The sequence below is a fragment of the Bubalus kerabau genome, chromosome 2, assembly GCF_029407905.1.
Source record: "Bubalus kerabau isolate K-KA32 ecotype Philippines breed swamp buffalo chromosome 2, PCC_UOA_SB_1v2, whole genome shotgun sequence".
Classification (NCBI taxonomy): domain Eukaryota; kingdom Metazoa; phylum Chordata; class Mammalia; order Artiodactyla; family Bovidae; genus Bubalus; species Bubalus kerabau.
In genome coordinates this window covers 99,894,219-99,915,795 of record NC_073625.1, presented here as the reverse complement: position 1 = coordinate 99,915,795, position 21,577 = coordinate 99,894,219, and the positions used below count along the sequence as shown (strand labels likewise).

Genomic DNA, 21,577 nt, shown 5'->3' with positions numbered 1-21,577 from the left:
TATTACAGTGGGTTGCCATGCCCTCCTCCAGGGGGTCTTCCCAACCCAGGGACTGAACCCAGGTCTCCCACATTGCAGGCAGATTCTTTATTGTCTGAGCCACCAGGGAAGCCCTAAATAAGGTTAGGTTCTGTATTTAAGATTATTCTTATTTCCTGAGGTAAGGCTGTATTTGATATAAACTCACAACTGCTTTTGCTGCATCCCATAGGTTTTAGATAACTGGGTTTTTTGTTGTCATTTGTTTCTAGGTATTTTTTTTATTTCCTTTTTGATTTCTTCAGTGACCTACTGGTGGTTTAACAACACATGGTTCAGCCCACATATGTTTGTGATTTTTATAGTTTTTTCTTGTAGTTGACTTCTGATCTCATAGTCTTGTGATCAGAAAAAATGCTTGATATAATTTCAGTTTTCCTAAATTTACCAAGGCTCACGTTGTGGCCCAGTATGCAATTAGTTCCTGGAGAGTGTTCCATGTGCACTTGAGAATGATGTATATTCTGCTGCTTTTGGATAGAATGCTCTATAAATATCAGTTAAGTCCATCTGGTCTAATGCATCTTTTAAGGTCTGTTTCCTTACTCATTTTCTGTCTGGATGATCTGTCCATTGATGAAAATGGGGTGTTACAGTCACCCACTATTATTGTGTTAGTATTGATTTCTCCTTGATGGCTTTTAGCATTCGCCTTTTATATTGACATGCTCCTATGGTAGATACACACATATTTATAGTTGTTATATCTTCTTCTTGGATTATTGATCCCATGATCATTATGTAGTGTCCTTCCTCGTCAGTTAGTGTTTATTTTAAAGTCTATTTTGTCTGATGTGAGTACTGCTACTCCAGCTTTCTTCTGATTTCCATTTGCATGGAATATCTTTTTACTCTCCCCTCACTTTCAGTCTGTATGTGTCCTTGGATCTGAAGTGGGTCTCTTGTAGACAGCATATATATAGGTCTTGTTTTTTTATCCATTCAGCCAATCTGTGTCTTCTGGTTGAAATATTTGATCCATTTTTGTTTAAGGTAATTACCAATTATATGTTCCTATTGCCATCTTATTAATTGTTTTGGATTTCTTTTTATAGGTATTTTATCTTCCCTCCCTCTTTTGTTCTCTTCTCTTGTGATTTGAGGATTATCTGTAATGTGTTTGGATTGCTTTTTTGTTTTTCATCTATTGTATATTTTTGGTTTGCAGTTACCATAAGGTTTTAATGTAGCAGGCTATATATAAAAATACACACACACAAAGACTGTTTTAAGTTGATGGTCTTTTCATTTCAAATGCATTTCCAATATCCTGCACTTGCACTCTCTTCTCATGATTGCTGCTTTTTATATCATATTTGCATGTGGATGGTTCCCTACCTGAGAGGTTGTGTGTGTGGATGATTCCTACCTGAGAGGCTCTGTGATAAGGGATTAAGGTATTCCAGGAGCATTTTATAAATGTAGAGTAGTTTTGCTAAATTTTGAATCTGGTTAAAAAAAATTAACCATAAAATAAAATTAATCATCTGTACTAGGACACTGTTGAGAGTAAAAGGGAGGACTATTAATATGTCAGGACAACAGGCATTAATTGGAACCATCCCAAGCAAACCAAGACATCTGAGGGAAAAGTCAAACTTTTCTTACCATATTGTATCACTATTACATATATTTTATGTATTCAATACCATGTTCATAGCCCAAAATAATCAGATTTACCATTTGTTTCATTTTATTTTGAAGCATATTATTTAAAATAATATTTGTGTATTTAGTCAGTCCAGAATGGGGAGACCACTATGAAGAACTGAAAGAGAGAACACCAGCTAAGGCACAGAGATTTGCATTCAAATCCCAGAATGCCACTTCACAGCTGTGACCTCAGACAAAGTATACCCTCTTAGTTGAGCCTCAGTTTCATCCTCTGCAAAATAAAAAGGATAGTATCCACTTTAAAGTTATTAGTGGATCAAACAAAGTAACATTTGATGAAGGATGGTATCCCATAAAAGCTGGAAAATGTTATTATACACATGGACAATGAATATAAAGGAAAACACTACAAGACATATCTGACAGCAGTTGCAGTGATGTTACATTACAGGAGGTGTACAGATTGTTTGTAAAGTAAATATTACTACTTCTCTCACTGAATTTCTGTGCAGTATGGTGTTCTGGGTCCTTCAGCAGCCACAGGCATGACGGCAATCATTGTTCATCATAGAATGACCGCTATGCTGCTGCTGCTGCTAAGTCGCTTCAGTCGTGTCCGACTCTGTGCGACCCCATAGACGGCAGCCCACCAGGCTCTGCCATCCCTGGGATTCTCCAGTCAAGAACACTGGAGTGGGTTGCCATTTCCTTCTCCAATGTATGAAAGTGTAAAGTGAAAGTGAAGTCGCTTAGTTGTGTCCGACCCTTAGCGACCCCATGGACTGCAGCCTACCAGGCTCCTCCGTCCATGGGAGTTTCCAGACAAGAGTACTGGAGTGGGGTGCTATTGCCTTCTCCGAATGACTGCTATAGTTGTCTTTATTGTTAAACCTCAAAAAGAAAAAAAATCCCATTACCTTTAGCATCTGCAGAGTTGGACATGACATTCAAGAGCATGTTCCCACTACATTCTCACTATGTATCAGCTACCCTGTTAAGTTCTCTGGCCCCATCTTTGGAGCTAAGAACAACAGGTCAGCACCAATACAGACTTGCAGCTTGAGTTTATGGAGGAAACATGTGACTTACTGAGTATCAGGACTCTCTCAAGAATTAGGACTGGCTTAGCCACTATTTAACTGCATGATCTAGGGCAAACTGTTCCTATAAAATGAGGCAACAGACCAGAGGATCATTAAAGACCCTATAAACTCTGACATTTTATGATTCTAAGATATTCTTGATATTTTACAAGTATAAATGACTGACTTCTTGGATATTTTCCTCCCCTTTCTCACAAGAGAAGATAAAGTTTAAGCATAACTAAACAGAAAGAGATGTTTGAAAGAGATTTCAAGTAGTTTTAGGATACAGTTACAGCAATAAACACAAGTAAAATAATAGGCATTCAATTAAGAAACATTTATTCTTTCCCACATGAAAATGTAAATACAATTGTAAACATACACTAAAAAATGTTTTACAAGGTAATCTGCTATATGACCATGATCTTGAGGTGTTAGACGAGATAATTATTAAAGACCCTGTAAGTTCTAATATTTAATCTAATAATAAGTTCTAATAATTCTAAGACTTTTTTGCCACTTAACAAATCTAGATGACTGCCTTCACTTTGGGGTATTTTCTTTCACATTGTCCAGTCTATTCTCATTAGAGAAGAAAACAGCATATAATTTCAGAAATAGTAATTTTAAGTAGAGATTTAAAATAACTTCAAGATATATTTATAGTGAAATATAAAGGTAAAACAGTTGCTGAGTCAGGAAACACTTATTCACAGAATGAATTTCATTTATGGAAAATAATACGAACCAAGTAACATTTCTCTTACAAGTTAACTGAATTCTTTTATTAATAATTTTGTAGCTAGAGACATGTATAACACAACATTTACACAGTACTAATTCAAAATAATATTTTTGACCTCTAAGAATGAAAGTTCTCAGTGACAAGCTTTAAATGTGCCACTTAGCTCAGTGGATGTCAACTCTGTCATAAGAGACAACTACACACAAACAGGACACCACCCATGCATGAGAAAGTGAAATTAGAAACTTTTAAGGCTGAAAAAAAAGTCCTCCAAAGCATAAATGATCACGGTTCAAAGAGTATGTTTACAAATAAAGTTATTCAAATAAGCAAGTGACTTAATTTGCATGCTAATTTTCTTACTGCTTCCTGATTTCTGATTTGGGGGGCTATTTATGGTGTATCTACTGTGCAAGACATTGAGAACAGTAAGAATCATCAGGCATGGTCCCAGTGGTATGCTGGTAAATCTTTAATAACAAGCTCTTGGGAGGAAGGGAAAAAAAGCCCTTATCTATAGCATTCACCAATTTCTGTGGTATAAAATACTCCCACTATACCAGATTTCATGCTAACAATAGTTTGAATAACTGTTTCACAAAATTCCTAAAACTAAGAATCATCTTTCACAAACCAGTACAGTATATAAGCCAGCTCCAAGACATCAGTGGTTGGTCCTCACCCTCATGTAGCTTATAATCTATTCACAGGTACATATTTTAGAGAATGGGAAAGAATGGGGAAGATACAGATAAAATATAAATAAATAACATATTTTATAAGTAATTTTAAAAGTTAAAAGGAACACTAAAATCTGAGGAATTTTCTTACTCTTGTTTACATTTAGTTCAGGAAATTAAAGTGTAGCATATTCAGGAGAAAGTAAAGGATGAGTGGAATAAGGAAAAGAGAAGACATCCTAAGATACATGGTAACAGAAATCACGTTTAAGTTGGAAGAAAATATCTACTAAAATAAGGGCAAATCTAATGTAACTTTCAAAATTGTATCTTCTTTAAATCCTTTCAATTCAGTTCACAGTCCTGAAGATTTGTCCTCTCCTCTTTGGCTGCAGCTTTGATTAGATTAACTAGCTTATTTTGAATAATACTGAAGAACATACCACTTCACATCACTCATACTATCAGCTCAAATAAGTGGAAAACTAAATTCTGGAGTCTGAAAATTGAACTTCCTTTGCATAGTCACCCTGCTGAATCAGATCTTGGGCAAGTGCCGGCTGGGGTGACCTGGAAATTCTTCTGGTAGCAAAACGTGGAGTCTGCAGGTTGGGCAGGTCCCCTGTTGCATCAACCAAGGTCTTATGCACTAAGGAGCAAAAAGATTCATGTCAGTCGCTCAGATTTAGCCTAGCAGAGGCAGATGTAACTCTATACATCAGGGCTGCTAACCAATATGTCTTCTGATGCATCTTAGAGCCTTCAGCCATGAAAACGGCTGCCATCAAGGCACTTTGTCCATGGTTTGCTGAGCAATATAGTTGGTAACAGGACAACACTTTTCAGCCAGTTTATTCTAATAAGTTCCTTTCTCCAACCCAAATCTTCAGGTAGATTAGCACTTTTTCCTAACAAGGAGGTTAGGAAACCTATATTTTTTTCTATTTATTATCTATTATTCTAATTGATAATCTAGAAAAAGTCGTATCTAAATATACAAATGTCACAAATATGTTGTATCAAGTACTTATGGTGTTTGAAGTTAAAATCTTTAGATAATGGGTATACTTTTAAGATTGCCTTTCTTTGGTGATAATGGTAGTACTCTTTGGCTATGAACTATCTATTAAGTTATTTTCTTGAATACTGACTCTCCAAAAGCAAATCATTTTACCTGAATGAATAATGGAGAGCCTAGCCAGATGAGAGAGTATTAAGAGTATGAAGAATAGGCAGTAGACATGAGGCCCATTACCTCTATTCCTAGACAGTAACCAAAATGAATTACTTGCTTTCTACTCAATGAGCAATGGCAAAGAATAAAATAAGTTTGTGAAACATTTATTTTCTAAATAGATCTTTAGGAAAATCAGACTGGACATGGAACAACAGACTGGTTCCAAATAGGAAAAGGAGTACGTCAAGGGTGTATATTGTCACCCTGCTTATTTAACTTGTATGCAGAGTACATCATGAGAAATGCTAGGCTGGATGAAGCACAAGCTGGAATCAAGATTTCTGGGAGAAATATCAATAACCTCAGATATGCAGATGACACCACTCTTCTGGCAGAAAACAAAGAAGAACTAAAGAGCCTCTTGATGAAAGTGAAAGAAGAGATTGAAAAAGTTGGCTTAAAGCTCAACATTCAGAAAACTAAGATCATGGCATCTGGCCCCATCACTTCATGGGAAATAGATGGGGAAACAGTGGGAAGAGTGAGAGACTTTATTTTTTTGGCTCCAAAATCACTGCAGATGGTGACTGTGACCATGAAATTAAAAGATGCTTACTCCTTGGAAGGAAAGTTATGACCAGCCTAGACAGCATATTAAGAAGCAGAGACATTACTTTACCAACAAAGGTCCATCTAGTCAAGGCTATGGTTCTTCCAGTAGTCATATATGGATTGTGAGAGTTGGAGTGTAAAGAAAGCTGAGTGCCAGAGAATTGATGCTTCTGAATTATGGTGTTAGAGAAGACTCTTGAGAGTCCCTTGGACTGCAAGGAGATCCAACCAGTCCATTCTAAAGGAGATCAGTCCTGGGTGTTCATTGGAAGGACTAATGTTGAAGCTGAAACTCCAATACTTTGGCCACCTGATGTGAAGAACTGACTCACTGGAAAAGACCCTGATGCTGGGAAAGATTGAAGGCAGGAGGAGACGGGGACAACAGAGGATGAGATGGCTGGATGGCATCACCAACTCAATGGACATGAATTTGGGTAAACTCGGGGAATTGGTGATGGACAGGGAGGCCTGGTGCACTGCAGTCCATGGGGTCGCCAAAAGTTGGAAATGAATGAGCGACTGAACTGAACTATCTATCTGGAGATCATTTAGGATTAGTAATTCTATGCATATCTCTTAACAAGGCAGATGAAAAATATAATTCTGTACCAGCTATCACATTATCTTTGAAATGATGTTTTACAGATATGGCTTGAATAAGGTGGCTATTGTTCATTTCCCTGAGAAGCCTTTCTTGTATAAGATTATCTTTTCCTGTGTCATGTTACACTTCCACAACAGAAGACTTGGATCATATAGTATATCAATAGCACTTGCACAGCAACAACGTCAGAAGTTAATCTATGCTGCCAACAAGTTAATCTATGTTGCTAATCTATAAATGCCAAGAATTAACAAAAGATATGCCAGCCTCACATTTTTCTAACATCAAAAGAAAACTATAAACAAGATGAAAAGACAACACTCAGAATGGGAGAAAATATTTGCAAATGAAGCAACTGACAAGGGATTAATCTGCACAATGTACAAACAGCTCATGTAGCTCAATACAAAAATAAAACAGCCTAATCAAAAAATGGGTGGAAGATTTAAATAGACATTTCTCCAAAGAAGATATACAGATGGCTAAGAGGCACATGAAAAGATGCTCAACGTCACTAAGTATCAGAGAAATGCAAATCAAAACTACAATGGTGAAAAAAAAAAAAAAACTACAGTGGTGTATCTATCACCTCACACCAGTCAGAACAGTCATCATCAAAAAAACTACAAACAATAAATGCTGGAGAGGGTGTGGAGAAAACGGAACCCTCTTGCACTATTGGTGGGAATAAAAATTGATACAGCCACTATGGAGAATAGTATGGTGATTTCTTAAAAATACTAGGAAAAAAACTACTATATAACCCAGCAGTTCCATTCCTGGCATATACCTGGAGAAAACCATAATTTCAAAAGATACATGCATCCGAATGCTTATTGCAGCGCTATTGACCACAGCCAGGACATGGAAGCAACCTTGATGTCCAATAACAGAGGAATGGATAAAGAAGATGTGTTACATACATACTATGGAATATTTCTCAGCCATAGAAAGGAATGAAACTGTGCTATTTGCAGACACATGGATGGACCCAGAGACTGTCATTCAAGTCAAGTAAGTCAGAAAGAGAAAAACAAATATCATATATTAATGCATATATGTGGAATCTAGAAAAATGGTACATCTGAATCTATTTGCGAAGCAGAAACAGAGACACAGACGTAGAGAACAAACGTATGGACACCAAGGGGGGAAGGGAGGGTGGGCTGAATTGGGAGAGTGGGATTGAAATATATACATTACTATGTATGAAATAGATAACTAATGAGAACCTACTGTATAGCACAGGGAACTCTACTCAGTGCTCTGTGGTGACCTAAATGGGAAGGAAATCCAAAAAAGAGGGGATATATGTATAGCTGATTCAAAGATGTACAACAGAAATTAACACAACATTGTAAAGCAACTATATTTCAATATAAATTAAAAACAAAACAAAAAACTCAAGTCTTAGCATCTTCAAAAGCAAATACAGAAACCTGGACAGACTGTTAAGGTAATTCTTCTGTGTTGTTACAGCAGTTGGTCATCATTAGGTGTGAACAAAGAACACTATTCATAACAAGTCAAGGTGAAGTGTCACTTTGCTAAACGGTCAACTGTCATATCAATTAACATTCCTTCCAGTTCTGTTCATCTGTTCAAAGGAAATGCCACTCTGCCCATTAAATTTCATCACTGTCCCCTTCTCATGCTAGGTATATCAAGACCTGAGAAAACACAATGCAATCCATGGCTAGGTATGGGCAAACACATAAACGCTATCCACTATGTGAATAACCAGTGAAATTCATGACACAGTGGATGATCATACGTGTATGTGATTTCAAGAAATGTAGCATGAATTTCACTTAATTGATTAATGGTAAAATATTAAACAGATAAGTTTACCTGAGAATGGAATTTATGCGCACAAGGCAAAACTGAGAGGTTATCTGGAGAGAGATTCTCATGACAGATCACACAAGGCTCTTCTTCCTCATCATCCTAGGGAAAACATACATATGGTTAAATTCAGCTCATTCTCTCTCCTAAATTAAAATGTATTTAGAATCAACAGTCTCAGTCTTACCAAATGATTGGCTCCTTCCTGTGTGACAGAGCCTTGTGAACCAAGGGGCCTTCGGGCTGGTTTTGAGGGCTGGGCAGCATTAGCCTGTGGTGCAGTATGGCTAGGTGAAACACGATTACCATTTGGCACTGATTTTCCTTGACTCTGAAAATAAGAATATCATACTTATTATTTTTTTAGAATTGCATAAGACAGGAAGAACTGACAGACTACCATAGAATAGGCTACAGTGGAATTTAGCAAAAGAGGAAATCAACCCTGAATATTCATTGGAAAGACTGATGCTGAGGATCTAATACTTTGGCTGCCTGATGCAAACAGCTGACTCACTAGAAAAAATCCTGATGCTGGGAAAGATTGAGGGCAGGAGAAGGGGGTGCACAGAGGCTGAGATGGTTGGATGGCATCACCGACTCAATGGACAAGAGTTTGAGCAAACTCTGGGAGATAGTGAAAGAAAGGGAAGCCTGGTGTGCTGCAGTCCATGGGGTCACAAAGAGTCGGACACAATTGAGTGACTGAACAACAAAAAGGTTAATAATCAGGTTCATGAGAAATCTTGAAGCAATTATGGCACTATAAGAACCAGGTAAAAACAAAAGTAACTCTAGGTGCTTTTGTAATTAAAATAAGTCTTTGCAGAAAATTAGAAAAAAGAAGTTTCCTTTATGAAATATTCAAAATACCTAAATTTCAAAAGCCTCAGTTTTATTCTAGAATGATCAGGCGGTGTTTCCAATGCCATTGTCAAGTTTAATTGTTTAATGTTAATATATGATTTAATATGAGTATAATTGATTTCCTGATCATGTTATGGAGATAATTAGTATAGCTAACTAAAGATAAGGGTCAGGAGATAGTTTTACTTTTAGTTTTCTGTTGTTTAGTTGCTTTTTTTTTTTACCTGAGATCTCTTGGGGTCAATAAATTGGGAAATCTTGTGAACAATTTCATCAAATGTCAGTCCAGATAAGGACTTCCCATGAGTATCCTTCAATTTCCGTAAGAAATCTGTAAGCTCCTTTCTGGAAAAGATCAAGCAAAGAGTAGTGGTCATTCTCCTACTGCCCTGAAGATGTGCCCTCCAAAGGAGATATAAAATCCTATCATAGGATAATATCCACCGTACAGACGTGACCCTTTGGATCTCTGATCTAAAAACGTGATCATGGGTCCATCTGCACTTATCTTAAACCAGAATGAAAATTCCTGCTAATGTGCTCATTAAGGATACTTAATGTGTTCATGATTGATAAAGTTTAGTATTTATTTTCTTCCCCCAATGAGATTTTAACTGTTTATAAAAGCTCACTTGTGAAAATGAAATTTGCTATCTAAATACTTACTTATGTACTGAGCCTCTTTATATTGTACTTCTCAATGTTCTCTTACTCGAGAGAGACTAAAATATTTCTTTTCAATTATGTTACTATCAGTCTCTATCATTGTGCTATGAATTCTACTTTCATAAAATTCATAAACAGAAAATAAAGATTTAACAGAAAAGGAGAACAAAGACTAAAAGACACATTATGTGATAAAGAAACCTAGGAGTATTTTAATCGACATGCTATTTTTCAGTTCCCATGGCCCACTGACCCAAAGTCTGCATACACATTTTGGTAGGACAGGGTAGGATGATAAAATATTTTTTCTTAAATGAAATGTCATGTCACCAGCCTTATAAAACTATCTTTGATTACTATTTATTTTCTATAAACAATTTTTACCAACTATATTTACCAACTATATTAAAATTCTATTTTCATTTTCTATTCATCATTATGTTTACAAAACCATAATATAACCATGAAACATAATAGTATATAGTGTTAAATAAAAGCATTGGCCTTCAAATGAAAATGCTGGTGAAAACTAGAATTATTTGATATAATCAGATCAGATCAGATCAGTCACTCAGTTGTGTCCGACTCTTTGCGACCCCATGAATCACAGTACGCCAGGCCTCCCTGTCCATCACCAACTCCCGGAATTCACTCAGACTCATGTCCATCGAGTCAGTGATGCCATCCAGCCATCTCATCCTCTGTTGTCCCCTTCTTCTCTTGCCCCCAATCCCTCCCAGCATCAGAGTCTTTTCCAATGAGTCAACTCTTCGCATGAGGGGGCCAAAGTATTGGAATTTCAGCTTTAGCATCATTCCTTCCAAAGAAATCCCAGGGCTGATCTCCTTCAGAATGGACTGGTTGGATCTCCTTGCATCCAAGGGACTCTCAAGAGTCTTCTCCAACACCACAGTTCAAAAGCATCAATTCTTTGGCGCTCAGCCTTCTTCACAGTCCAACTCTCACACCCATACATGACCACAGGAAAAACCATAGCCTTGACTAGACGAACCTTTGTTGGCAAAGTAATGTCTCTGCTTTTGAATATGCTATCTAGGTTGGTGATAACTTTCCTTCCAAGGAGTAAGCGTCTTTTAATTTCATGGCTGCAGTCACCATCTGCAGTGATTTTGGAACCCCAAAAAATAAAGTCTGACACTGGTTTCCACTGTTTTCCCATCTATTTCCCATGAAGTGATGGGGCCGGATGCCATGATCTTCGTTTTCTGAATGTTGAGCTTTAAGCCAACTTTTTCACTCTCCACTTTCACTTTCATCAAGAGGCTTTTGAGTTCCTCTTCACTTTCTGCCATAAGGGTGGTGTCATCTGCATATCTGAGGTTATTGATATTTCTCCCGGCAATCTTGATTCCAGCCTGTGTTTCTTCCAGTCCAGCGTTTCTCATGATGTACACTGCATATAAGTTAAATAAACAGGGTGACAATATACAGCCTTGATGTACTCCTTTTCCTATTTGGAACCAGTCTGTTTTTCCATGTCCAGTTCTAACTGTTGCTTCCTGACCTGCATACAAATTTCTCAAGAGGCAGATCAGGTGTTCTGGTATTCCTATCTCTTTCAGAATTTTCCAGTTTATTGTGATCCACACAGTCAAAGGCTTTGGCATAGTCAATAAAGCAGAAATAGATGTTTTTCTGGAACTCTCTTGCTTTTTCCATGATCCAGTGGATGTTGGCAATTTGATCTCTGGTTCCTCTGCCTTTTCTAAAACCAGCTTGAACATCAGGAAGTTCACGGTTCACATATTACTGAAGCCTGGCTTGGAGAATTTTAAGCATTACTTTACTAGCATGTGAGATGAGTGCAATTGTGCAGTAGTTTGAGCATTCTTTGGCATTGCCTTTCTTTGGGATTAGAATGAAAACTTACCTTTTCCAGTCCTGTGGCCACTGCTGAGTTTTCCAAATTTGCTGGCATATTGAGTGCAGCACTTTCACAGCATCATCTTTCAGGATTTGGAATAGCTCAACTGGAATTCCATCACCTCCACTAGCTTTGTTCGTAGTGATGCTTTCTAAGGCCCACTTGACTTCACATTCCAGGATGTCTAGCTCTAGGTCAGTGATCACACCATCGTGATTATCTGGGTTGTGAAGATCTTTTTTGTACAGTTCTTCTGTGTATTCTTGCCATCTCTTCTTAATATCTTCTGCTTCTGTTAGGTCCATACCATTTCTGTCCTTTATTGAGCCCATCTTTGCATGAAATGTTCCCTTGGTATCTCTGATTTTCTTGAAGAGATCTCTAGTCTTTCCCATTCTGTTGTTTTCCTCTATTTCTTTGCATTGATCGCTGAAGAAGGCTTTCTTATCTCTTCTTGCTATTCTTTGGAACTCTGCATTCAGATGTTTATATTTTTCCTTTTCTCCTTTGCTTTTCACTTCTCTTCTTTTCACAGCTATTTGTAAGGCCTCCCCAGACAGCCATTTTGCTTTTTTGCATTTCTTTTCCATGGGGATGGTCTTGATCCCTGTCTCCTGTACAATGTCACGAATCCCATTCCATAGATCATCAGGCACTCTATCTATCAGATCTAGGCCCATAAATCTATTTCTCACTTCCACTGTATAATCATAAGGGATTTGATTTAGGTCATACCTGAATGGTCTAGTGGTTTTCCCTACTTTCTTCAATTTAAGTCTGAATTTGGCAATAAGGAGTTCATGGTCTGAGCCATAGTCAGCTCCTGGTCTTGTTTTTGCTGACTGGATAGAGCTTCTCCATCTTTGGCTGCAAAGAATATAATCAGTCTGATTTCGGTGTTGACCATCTGGTGATGTCCATGTATAGAGTCTTTTCTTGTGTTGTTGGAAGAGGGTGTTTGTTATGACCAGTGCATTTTCTTGGCAAAGCTCTATTAGTCTTTGCCCTGCTTCATTCTGTACTCCAAGGCCAAATTTGCCTGTTACTCCAGGTGTTTCTTGACTTCCTACTTTTGCATTCCAGTCCCCTATAATGAAAAGGACTTCTTTTTTGGGTGTTAGTTCTAAAAGGTCTTGTAGGTCTTCATAGAACCGTTCAACTTCAGCTTCTTCAGCATTACTGGTTGGGGCATAGACTTGGATTACTGTGATACTGAATGGTTTGCCTTGGAAACGATAAAAGACACTTCATTTCTGGAGGAGTAGAATTAAATAGCTTTCTGCGAAAGTCAGAACTGTGAAAAGCACAGTAAAATAATGATTTCTTGCATTTAACTGTGTTCCTTAACAAAGAAACCATAAAAACCCTCAATAAATTAAGGAAATCTGATTATGTTTGTGCTTATATAGCATACAATTCACTTAAAATTCACTTTGGAAATAGGTTATTAAGACAATTATTGTAGCTAGTGGCATTAAAACTGGATAGGTTTATAACTAGCTATACTTTCATTAAACAAGCAAACCTAAATTCAAAAGTTCATTCCTTCGTGACTTAAAACTAATAATTTTCTTGGAGAGGTTTAGCATTTACACTGACAACTATCCCTTCTTAATGAATTTCATTTTCCTTACCAAGGTGATGGTTAGGAAATACCTGTACCTTCTGTGTGTTGGGAGGAGGGAGGGTGAGTGTTGTTTCTCTGAAATGTTTCATTGGCATAATTATGGCTATGGAAACTGTAGTATGATCTGTTCACAACACTAAAAGAGACTAAGCTACCTGGTCTGCTGTGGAAAGGCAGTTTTCAGCCTCTCTGTAATCTTCTCCCAATTCATCATAAGGGGATCACTTCCTAGACTTGCACTGGGAGCCATAGCTTCTCCCACAGGAGCTGGCAGTGTCCAGGCTATGCTAGTCATCTGTAAGAAACACAGTTATGTCATCAGCTTCAATTATGGGGAAGCAAAGTTCCATGTCAACATGACATCTCCATACCTCAGAAAATGGGTATAATAAAGAGGAATATTGACATGCATGTTCCCTTTTTAGAAGTTTTTTTTTTCCTTAACCAGCACAATATTTCTAATTATTTATATATGTTTACCTTTATTTTTAAAATGGCACATACTAGTCTCAGTAATTGCAAACATAAACAGAAATACAGAGTGTGCATTTCTGACAGCAACCTAGTTTGTTAATAGGGGAATAAGTAAATAAACTGTAGCATATCTAATCAAGTCCTTAAAAATAGATCTATATGTCTGAGCATAAGAGATATCCATAATATAAAAAAAGTCTATGGCACAGCATTTATGGTAGAACTCATGTTATATTAAAATATTTTTCAAATGTGTATGCATAGAAAAAGGACTATAAGATATAAAATAACCCATAAATTGTGATTATTTTCTAGGATTCAACAGCAGAGTAGTTTTGCGTTCTACTGTATATAGTATATATTTTGTATATACTATGTGTATTGTATTTTTCTAATTATAAAAGTAATAAAATTACTAATTACTAATAATAAATATAAGATAAAATTATTAATCATAAAAAGCAAGTAATAAAGTTTAATTTTCAAACAACTGAATAAAGATGAGAATACTATTAAAATATCTGCCCAATGTCTCACAACGTCACATAGGTGGTATATGGAAGTTGTAGTGACAACTCAAGAGCCATGAAACCACCAAACAAAAATTGCCCCATATTTTATGATAGTTCTTTCTTAGAACCATTAAGTTTCTAAATAATTAATATCAATATGTGAATATTTTTAATTGCCTTATCTGATTATTAGGATAATTATAAACAAAGTATCTTCTATCTAAGATTACAGATTATTTTAAAATAGAAGGTTACTACTTATGAAAAACTAGCAACTACTAACAGCCACTGAAATTACTCATACAAAGCCTGGTAAGTCAGAGAAAGAGCAGAATATCCCCAGAAATCTGGGTTTGCCTCAGTGTCCAAGCTTTTTCAGAGGAATCAGAAAGTAATCCTATTAGAAGGCCGAGGTACTTTAAAATTTTACGGATCCTCATAGAATGTTGCAGGAGCAAAACACATCAGCAACACTGCAATATCAAGGTGATAAAAAAAATGTGGTGCTTAATAAACATGTTAAAGCTTAGATACATATTTGCTTGTAGAGAGGCCACTATACAAGTAAGTAAATCTATTTGACTATACATTTCAAAGGGAGTCTGTCAGCAATATACAGGTACAGAATAAACCTCAATTTATTAGAATGCAGTTACGACAAACTCAAGATTAGAGACTTATTCATTAATTATATTAAACATCAATCTTCTGTGAGGTTTTTTTAATAAAAAGTATACCTTGACCAAGATTACAACTAATAATCCTAATCATTTTAAAGTTCTCTACTTCTTCTCTAGGTTCTGATAAAGCTTATCTGGCTCTTTGTAACTAAGAAAATTTGTAACTTTGCACTATAACATATTTCAGGGTGATACTATTTATATTACCTGTTTATAGATAAACAATGTCCTACAATATACACATATGTATCTATGTATAAAAATTTTTTCTTTTGCTTTGTGGCATAATGTGACTTGGCTTCTTTGCTTTTCAACCTACCCAACAACCATGCTAAATATAAACTATCTCTTAAAAATATCAATCTCACTCTGTTTCAGAAGCAAAACTAAGAATTCTCTACTATAACATCAGATTTATCTTTGTATCTAAAAACTAAACTATTATCACTTAATGAAATAGTTAATATATGTAATGCACTTAACACAGTACCTCATGGGCATAGCCATTCAATTATCATCATTATTTACTTTATTAAATAAATGAACAAAGAGAACACATTCATTCTGAGAGTCTACTGTGACAACGGACTAGTTAATGTCTATTCTACCAAGAGGGTTTTTTACCAAGGGAGATCTAGATTGACCAGTTGCAGAGACGATTCCAGAACAAACGGCAGGCATTTGAGGAACAGTGAGTATGGGTCTAAAGAAAGATTCTTTCACAATGGGTCTTCCCAAGAACTGCTGCATCTAAAATGGAAAAGATAGAAAATGAAAACAAACCCCCCACATAATTATGTAGTCAATAATAAAAACTCATAGAGCAATGAATTTTGGGGGGGGAGGAAAATTGATTTGAAATCTAGATACAAAGCATACTAGAAACAGTGCTGTTATAACACTAGTTAAATATATGAATATTTGAAAAAGGCAGGGAGCAGTAAAATACACTAAAGAGCACAGAGAGAGAAGAGAACTTGATTCTAGTCCTACTTTCTTTCCATCTTGCTGGGTAGCCTTGATACCAAGTTATTAATCTATAAAATAAGAGTTGAGATTAGATGATCTGTAAAGTTCTCTGCCAAATGGAATAATGCAAAGGACTGTACAAAGGAGTTCCTCAGTGAGTACTCGCCATACTTATAAACAATATTGACACTCAGAAATTCACTAAAGAATCAAAGTTGTCTATAGAAAATACTACTTTTGCTATTATGTATTGAAAGGACCTTTTACCACCTGGTGGAGTTCTGAACTTATGTTTAGTTTCAAGGATAGTAGAAAGCTAAAATGGGGTGGGCCAGGGGGATAAACCCTCCTACAGTGACTTTTAGACATGCCTGTGGATGTTACTGAACTTCCCAGGGATTCATAGAAAGCCAGCCCTTCTTAGCACCTACCAATAGGATGGATACCTTACTGGCTGGACTACAAAAGAGGACAAGTTTATGGGACATCTACTATGTGCCAGGACTAGCACTGGCATAAAGTAGAAGTTCACCTATTTGTTGAATTTAAAAAAAGAACATCAGTATAGCTCTTAAATAATGATACTGAAACCAGAAAGGTGACAATTACTGGGGAACTTTATAATGGAGACAAGAATGACATTTGACTCCTAACATCAATAAATGAGAGACACTGTGTCTTCTAATGTGCATATACTTCACCACCTATAAGGTACTCTTGCTAAAAATACTGACCCTGATTCTAATTTAACCCTCTAGACCAATGATCAGTTTATAGGAAATAGCAGAACATGTATAATGACATTATAAGGATGTAATCAGTTACATCAATAATACAGGAAACTGGTTTTTCAATGAATAAATGATGTGAATAAGAGAGAGGGTGTTGGGTAGCTGTTACAACTTTAAAGAAAAATAATCAGCCAAATGAAATTGTAAACTTTGTTTGGATTGCTTTTTCAAAAATAAGGGTTTTTAAAGTAATGGTAATTATAACCAAATTACAAATATTGTTAATCTAGTTAAGAAAAAGACATTTTGAAACAATTTGGGAAATATGAATTTTAATATCAGATATAAAAATTATAATTTTCTTAGGAGAATGGTGGTGTGATTATAGCCAATAAGAGTAAGAATCTTCATCTTTTAGGAATGCATACTAAAGTATAAATGGGTGAGATTATATGATATATAGGGTTTACTTTAAAACGTCCCAGTGGGGAAGAGGGGTGGGGAGATTTGGGAGAATGGCATTGAAACATGTATAATATCATGTATGAAACAAGTCGCCAGTCCAGGTTCGATGCACGATACTGGATGCTTGGGGCTGGTGCACTGGGACGACCCAAAGGGAGGGTATGGGGAGGGAGGAGGGAGGAGGGTTCAGGATGGGGAACACAGATATACCTGTGGTGGATTCATTTCGATATTTGACAAAACTAATACAATATTGTAAAGTTTAAAAATAAAATAAAATTTAAAAAAAAAGGAAGAAAAAAAATGAAACAAGATTGATAAAATTTGATTATGATGTTGAAGATGGCTCTTGGGTTCACAGAGGTTCATCATTCTATTTTTATGTATGTTTCAATATATTCATAATATAAAGTTCTTAAATAACAAATGGTGATTCTGAATCAGTGGTCCTGTTCTTTTTGAGGACAACAATTACCTAATATTACTTTGAGAATTAGACAGCCAGGGTATAAAAATCAAAATATAATGAAACACATAAAAATACTAGGTTAAACTGGGAAGAGTACCCATTATTCCAGACTTCCCAGGTTAGACCACTATATTTATTTAAAAAACCTGGTGACCATTCTTTACAATACTAGAATTTCAGAGAGACAGACGTTAGTGATCAGATCATCCAGGACAATTTCTTGATTTGTCAATAGGAAAACCAAAGTCTGAGACAGCTGAGTTTCCCCAAACCAACACAGTTCTTCACAGTTAGGACCTAAACCCAGACCTCTAGTGTATTCCCATTGTACAATACCGCCTCAATTTATACTGAAAGAATGGTCACATTTCTAGCATCTGTGCTTTCAAACTGTTCCACTAATGCTCAGTGGTCACTAATGCCTGTACCTTAACACAACAGTCTTAAAGTGACTCTCTGATCAAGCACAGCAGTGACTCTCGTTAGGAAGCACAAAAGATACACGTGCACCTCTTAAATGTTTGCAAAGGATGCTTATGAATTTTACTGAGCCTAAATGCCAGTGGGTTTTTGTCCAACGAAGATCATGGCATCTGGTCCCATCACTTCATGGCAAATAGATGGGGAAACAGTGTCAGACTTTATTTTTTGGGGCTCCAAAACCAATGCAGATGGTGATTGCAGCCATGAAATTAAAAGACGCTTACTCCTTGGAAGGAAAGTTATGACCAACCTAGACAGCATATTCAAAAGCAGAGACATTACTTTGCCAACAAAGTCAAGCCATCTAGTCAAGGCTATGGTTTTTCCTGTGGTCATGTATGGATGTGAGAGTTGGACTGTGAAGAAGGCTGAGCACCAAAGAATTGATGCTTTTGAGCTGTGGTGTTGGAGACTCTTGAGAGTTCCTTGGACTGCAAGGAGATCCAACCAGTCCATTCTGAAGGAGGTCAGCCCTGGGATTTCTTTGGAAGGAATGATGCTAAAGCTGAAACTCCAGTACTTTGGCCACCTCATGCGAAGAGTTGACTCATTGGAAAAGACTCTGATGCTGGGAGGGATTGGGGGCAGGAGGAGAAGGGGAAGACAGAGGATGAGATGGCTGGATGGCATCACTGACTCGATGGACATGAGTCTGAGTGAACTCTGGGAGTTGGTGATAGACAGGGAGGCCTGGCGTGCTGCGATTCATGGGGTCACAAAGAGTCGGACATGACTGAGCGACTGAACTGAACTGAACTGAAATCTGGAAAGCCACATCAGACATAAGCAAGTCTCTGAAAGGATGAGGATGCAGAGGTCAAGGTTAGATAATGTTTGTCAGTTATACTGTCACATATAGCTGTCACAGACAGCTGATTCCAGAAAACTCCAAAGAACAACTCTGTATCTAGCTTCCAAGTCTCTGAAGCCATTTTATATTTAGAGTCATGGGAGAGTTTACAACCTACAGGCAAAAGGCAACAGGGTTTCTAGAAATCCTACTACGTTACTTCCCATAGAACTAAAAGGAATCTGGGATTTGTCATCTATGGAACACATTCCTTATCAGAAGAATTGGCAAAGATGTTGTTCAAAGCCTAGAATAAAAATATCCATAATACAAAGCTCCTATAAAACTTGAACTAATCAAAAATATAAAAGGCAACCCTCTCATTCTAAACTAAAGCCCAACCGTATCATAGAATACTTTCTCAGCTCTAAATTCTGCTTTTGAAACACAGTGTTGCTACTAAGCCGCTTCAGTCGTGTCCAACTCTGTGCGACTACATAGACAGCAGCCCACCAGGCTCCGCCGTCCCTGGGATTCTCCAGGCAAGAACACTGGAGTGGGTTGCCATTTCCCTCTCCAGTGCATGAAAGTGAAAAGTGAAAGTGAAGTCACTCAGTTGTGTCCGACTCTTAGTGACCCCATGGACTGCAGCCTACCAGGCTCCTCTGTCCATGGGATTTTCCAGGCAAGAGTACTGAAGTGGGGTGCCATTGCCTTCTTCAAAATTCTGCTTTTGAAACACAGTGTAACTCCACACAATTCACATATTAATAATTTTTAAATTCTTTGATATACTGAACTAGTATTTGTAGAAATAATATTTTCAAAGTTCTATTACAAGCAGAAATGCTAATGTCAAAAGTGATCTACCCCTAAATATATCACAGCTTTTTTCTTCTTATCCTCAGATCTGTTATCATAATAAAAGCTATCATCTAGTGGTTCTGTTCCAAAAGGTCTTTTGGAAAGCTGTATGAGTTTATTGGGCTAAGGTACTATGCTTCACTTTTCCCCCCACTATGTTTCCCAGAAGGCTAACATAAATAGTATGGCATAGAGATTAGTTTGTCTGATGAAGACCCATTTATCCCTAGCCACAATCAGGGAAGGGACCTAAATGAAAGCTGTCTTTGATGTTTAAAGGTAAGACTAGAAGATAAAAGTTAAGGAAACAAGGTCTGAAGTAGAAGTGGAGGAGTGAAGTCCAGCCTGATAGGGTATTATGCTGAGAGGTTTCAGTAGTCTAGTGGTAATTTGAGAGCATTTGGGAATTCTGAGCATTCATCAGTTTTCTGCCACCATGTAAATGTGATTGACAGGATGAATGAGCATACATTACCTCTTTAGATATCAAATGCATTACTAAAATCCAGTGATACAACCTATCTCTTGGCCTCAGCTGAGCCAACAAACTAGTCATGCCATCTGTAGATGATACAACAGGAATGGACATAATTACAAATGATACGCACAACATATGCCCTATCCACTTTGAAGACACATGAACGTACTGCTTATTCAGTGTTTTACAGTTCTCACCATTTTATCAAGATGAGGATGGTGACTGTTCAAAATCATATGCAACTGATTCCTGAACAACACAGGTCTGAGTTGTGTGGGTCCACTTACATGCCTATTTTTTTCAACAAATATAGTCCCTGTATTTTCATTTTATAGATCTTTAAATGCAGAGAGTTTGCATTTGATACATGGAATAAAAAAACTAGGGTTTGATTCTTGATTCTATCCAAACTGTTTCAGCTTTCTACTCTTGGGTAGTTATTTATCAAATTCATTGTTTTCGAGTAGAGCAGTACTCAGATTCCTGACTGCATGGGGGGCTGGCACCCCCCAACCCTTGTGTTGTTCAAGAGTCAACTGTATTTCTTACCAGTATCTCAGGACTGGGAGGTGGTGGAGGAAGCTGGATTGGAGGCAATGTACTCAAGGCAAACCCTTGCTTCACCTTGCTAATTTGTTCATTGTATTGTGTCTAATATAAGAAGAGAAACAATATTTTACAGCAAAATCAACTTCAAAGGAAGAGCATATGGAAATATTTGATGTAGTTTTGAATAGTACAACACAGGTTAGTGATTCTCAATCTAGTATGCCAAAAATAATATAAAAATAATTTTTGATATAAAACAACTCTATACACCACTCTCCATAAATGTAAATATTAATAGTTGTGTCTTTAATAGTGTCTATTGAGTGACAAGGTATAATGACACATAATTCACAGATCTCTGTGATAATTCCTCAGTGTTTCCATAATTTTTAGCCCCCAAATGGTAACCACTGATTAAAGTAAACAATGTCTAAAGATAAAGAAGATGTAAATAATATACTAGCTGATCAATATGGGAAAGAAGTATTTGTAACAGCTTGCTGCTGCTACTGCTGCTAAGGCGCTTCAGTTGTGTCCGACTGTGCGACCCCGTAGACGGCAGCCCACCAGGAGCTTCACTACTTGTAAATGTTCATTTTGGAAATGGAGGGAAAGGTTTAGAAAAAACTGATTAAATGTCCACATTTTTTTATCTTAAAAGTTA

At 36.9% G+C, this 21,577-nt stretch overlaps 1 protein-coding gene across 11 annotated transcripts in view; it reads right to left on the bottom strand.

The window, feature by feature from the left end:
* Window positions 1-3,064: 3,064 nt before the first annotated feature.
* Window positions 3,065-21,577, bottom strand: part of DZIP3 (DAZ interacting zinc finger protein 3) — a 125,594-nt gene continuing 107,081 nt past the window's right edge. For 8 of the 11 annotated variants that reach the window (XM_055568098.1, XM_055568105.1, XM_055568106.1 and 5 more), the window contains 7 exons: window positions 20,914-21,015; window positions 15,740-15,865; window positions 13,605-13,744; window positions 9,496-9,616; window positions 8,592-8,735; window positions 8,411-8,506; window positions 3,065-4,812 (listed from right to left, as the gene is read on the bottom strand). In XM_055568098.1, the coding sequence (XP_055424073.1) occupies window positions 4,702-4,812; window positions 8,411-8,506; window positions 8,592-8,735; window positions 9,496-9,616; window positions 13,605-13,744; window positions 15,740-15,865; window positions 20,914-21,015 (840 nt within the window). In that variant the 3' untranslated portion in view covers window positions 3,065-4,701. Of the gene's footprint in view, window positions 4,813-7,923; window positions 8,230-8,410; window positions 8,507-8,591; window positions 8,736-9,495; window positions 9,617-13,604; window positions 13,745-15,739; window positions 15,866-20,913; window positions 21,016-21,577 lie in introns of those variants that run through there. The other 3 variants (XM_055568103.1, XM_055568108.1, XM_055568102.1) reach the window with 2 other exon arrangements.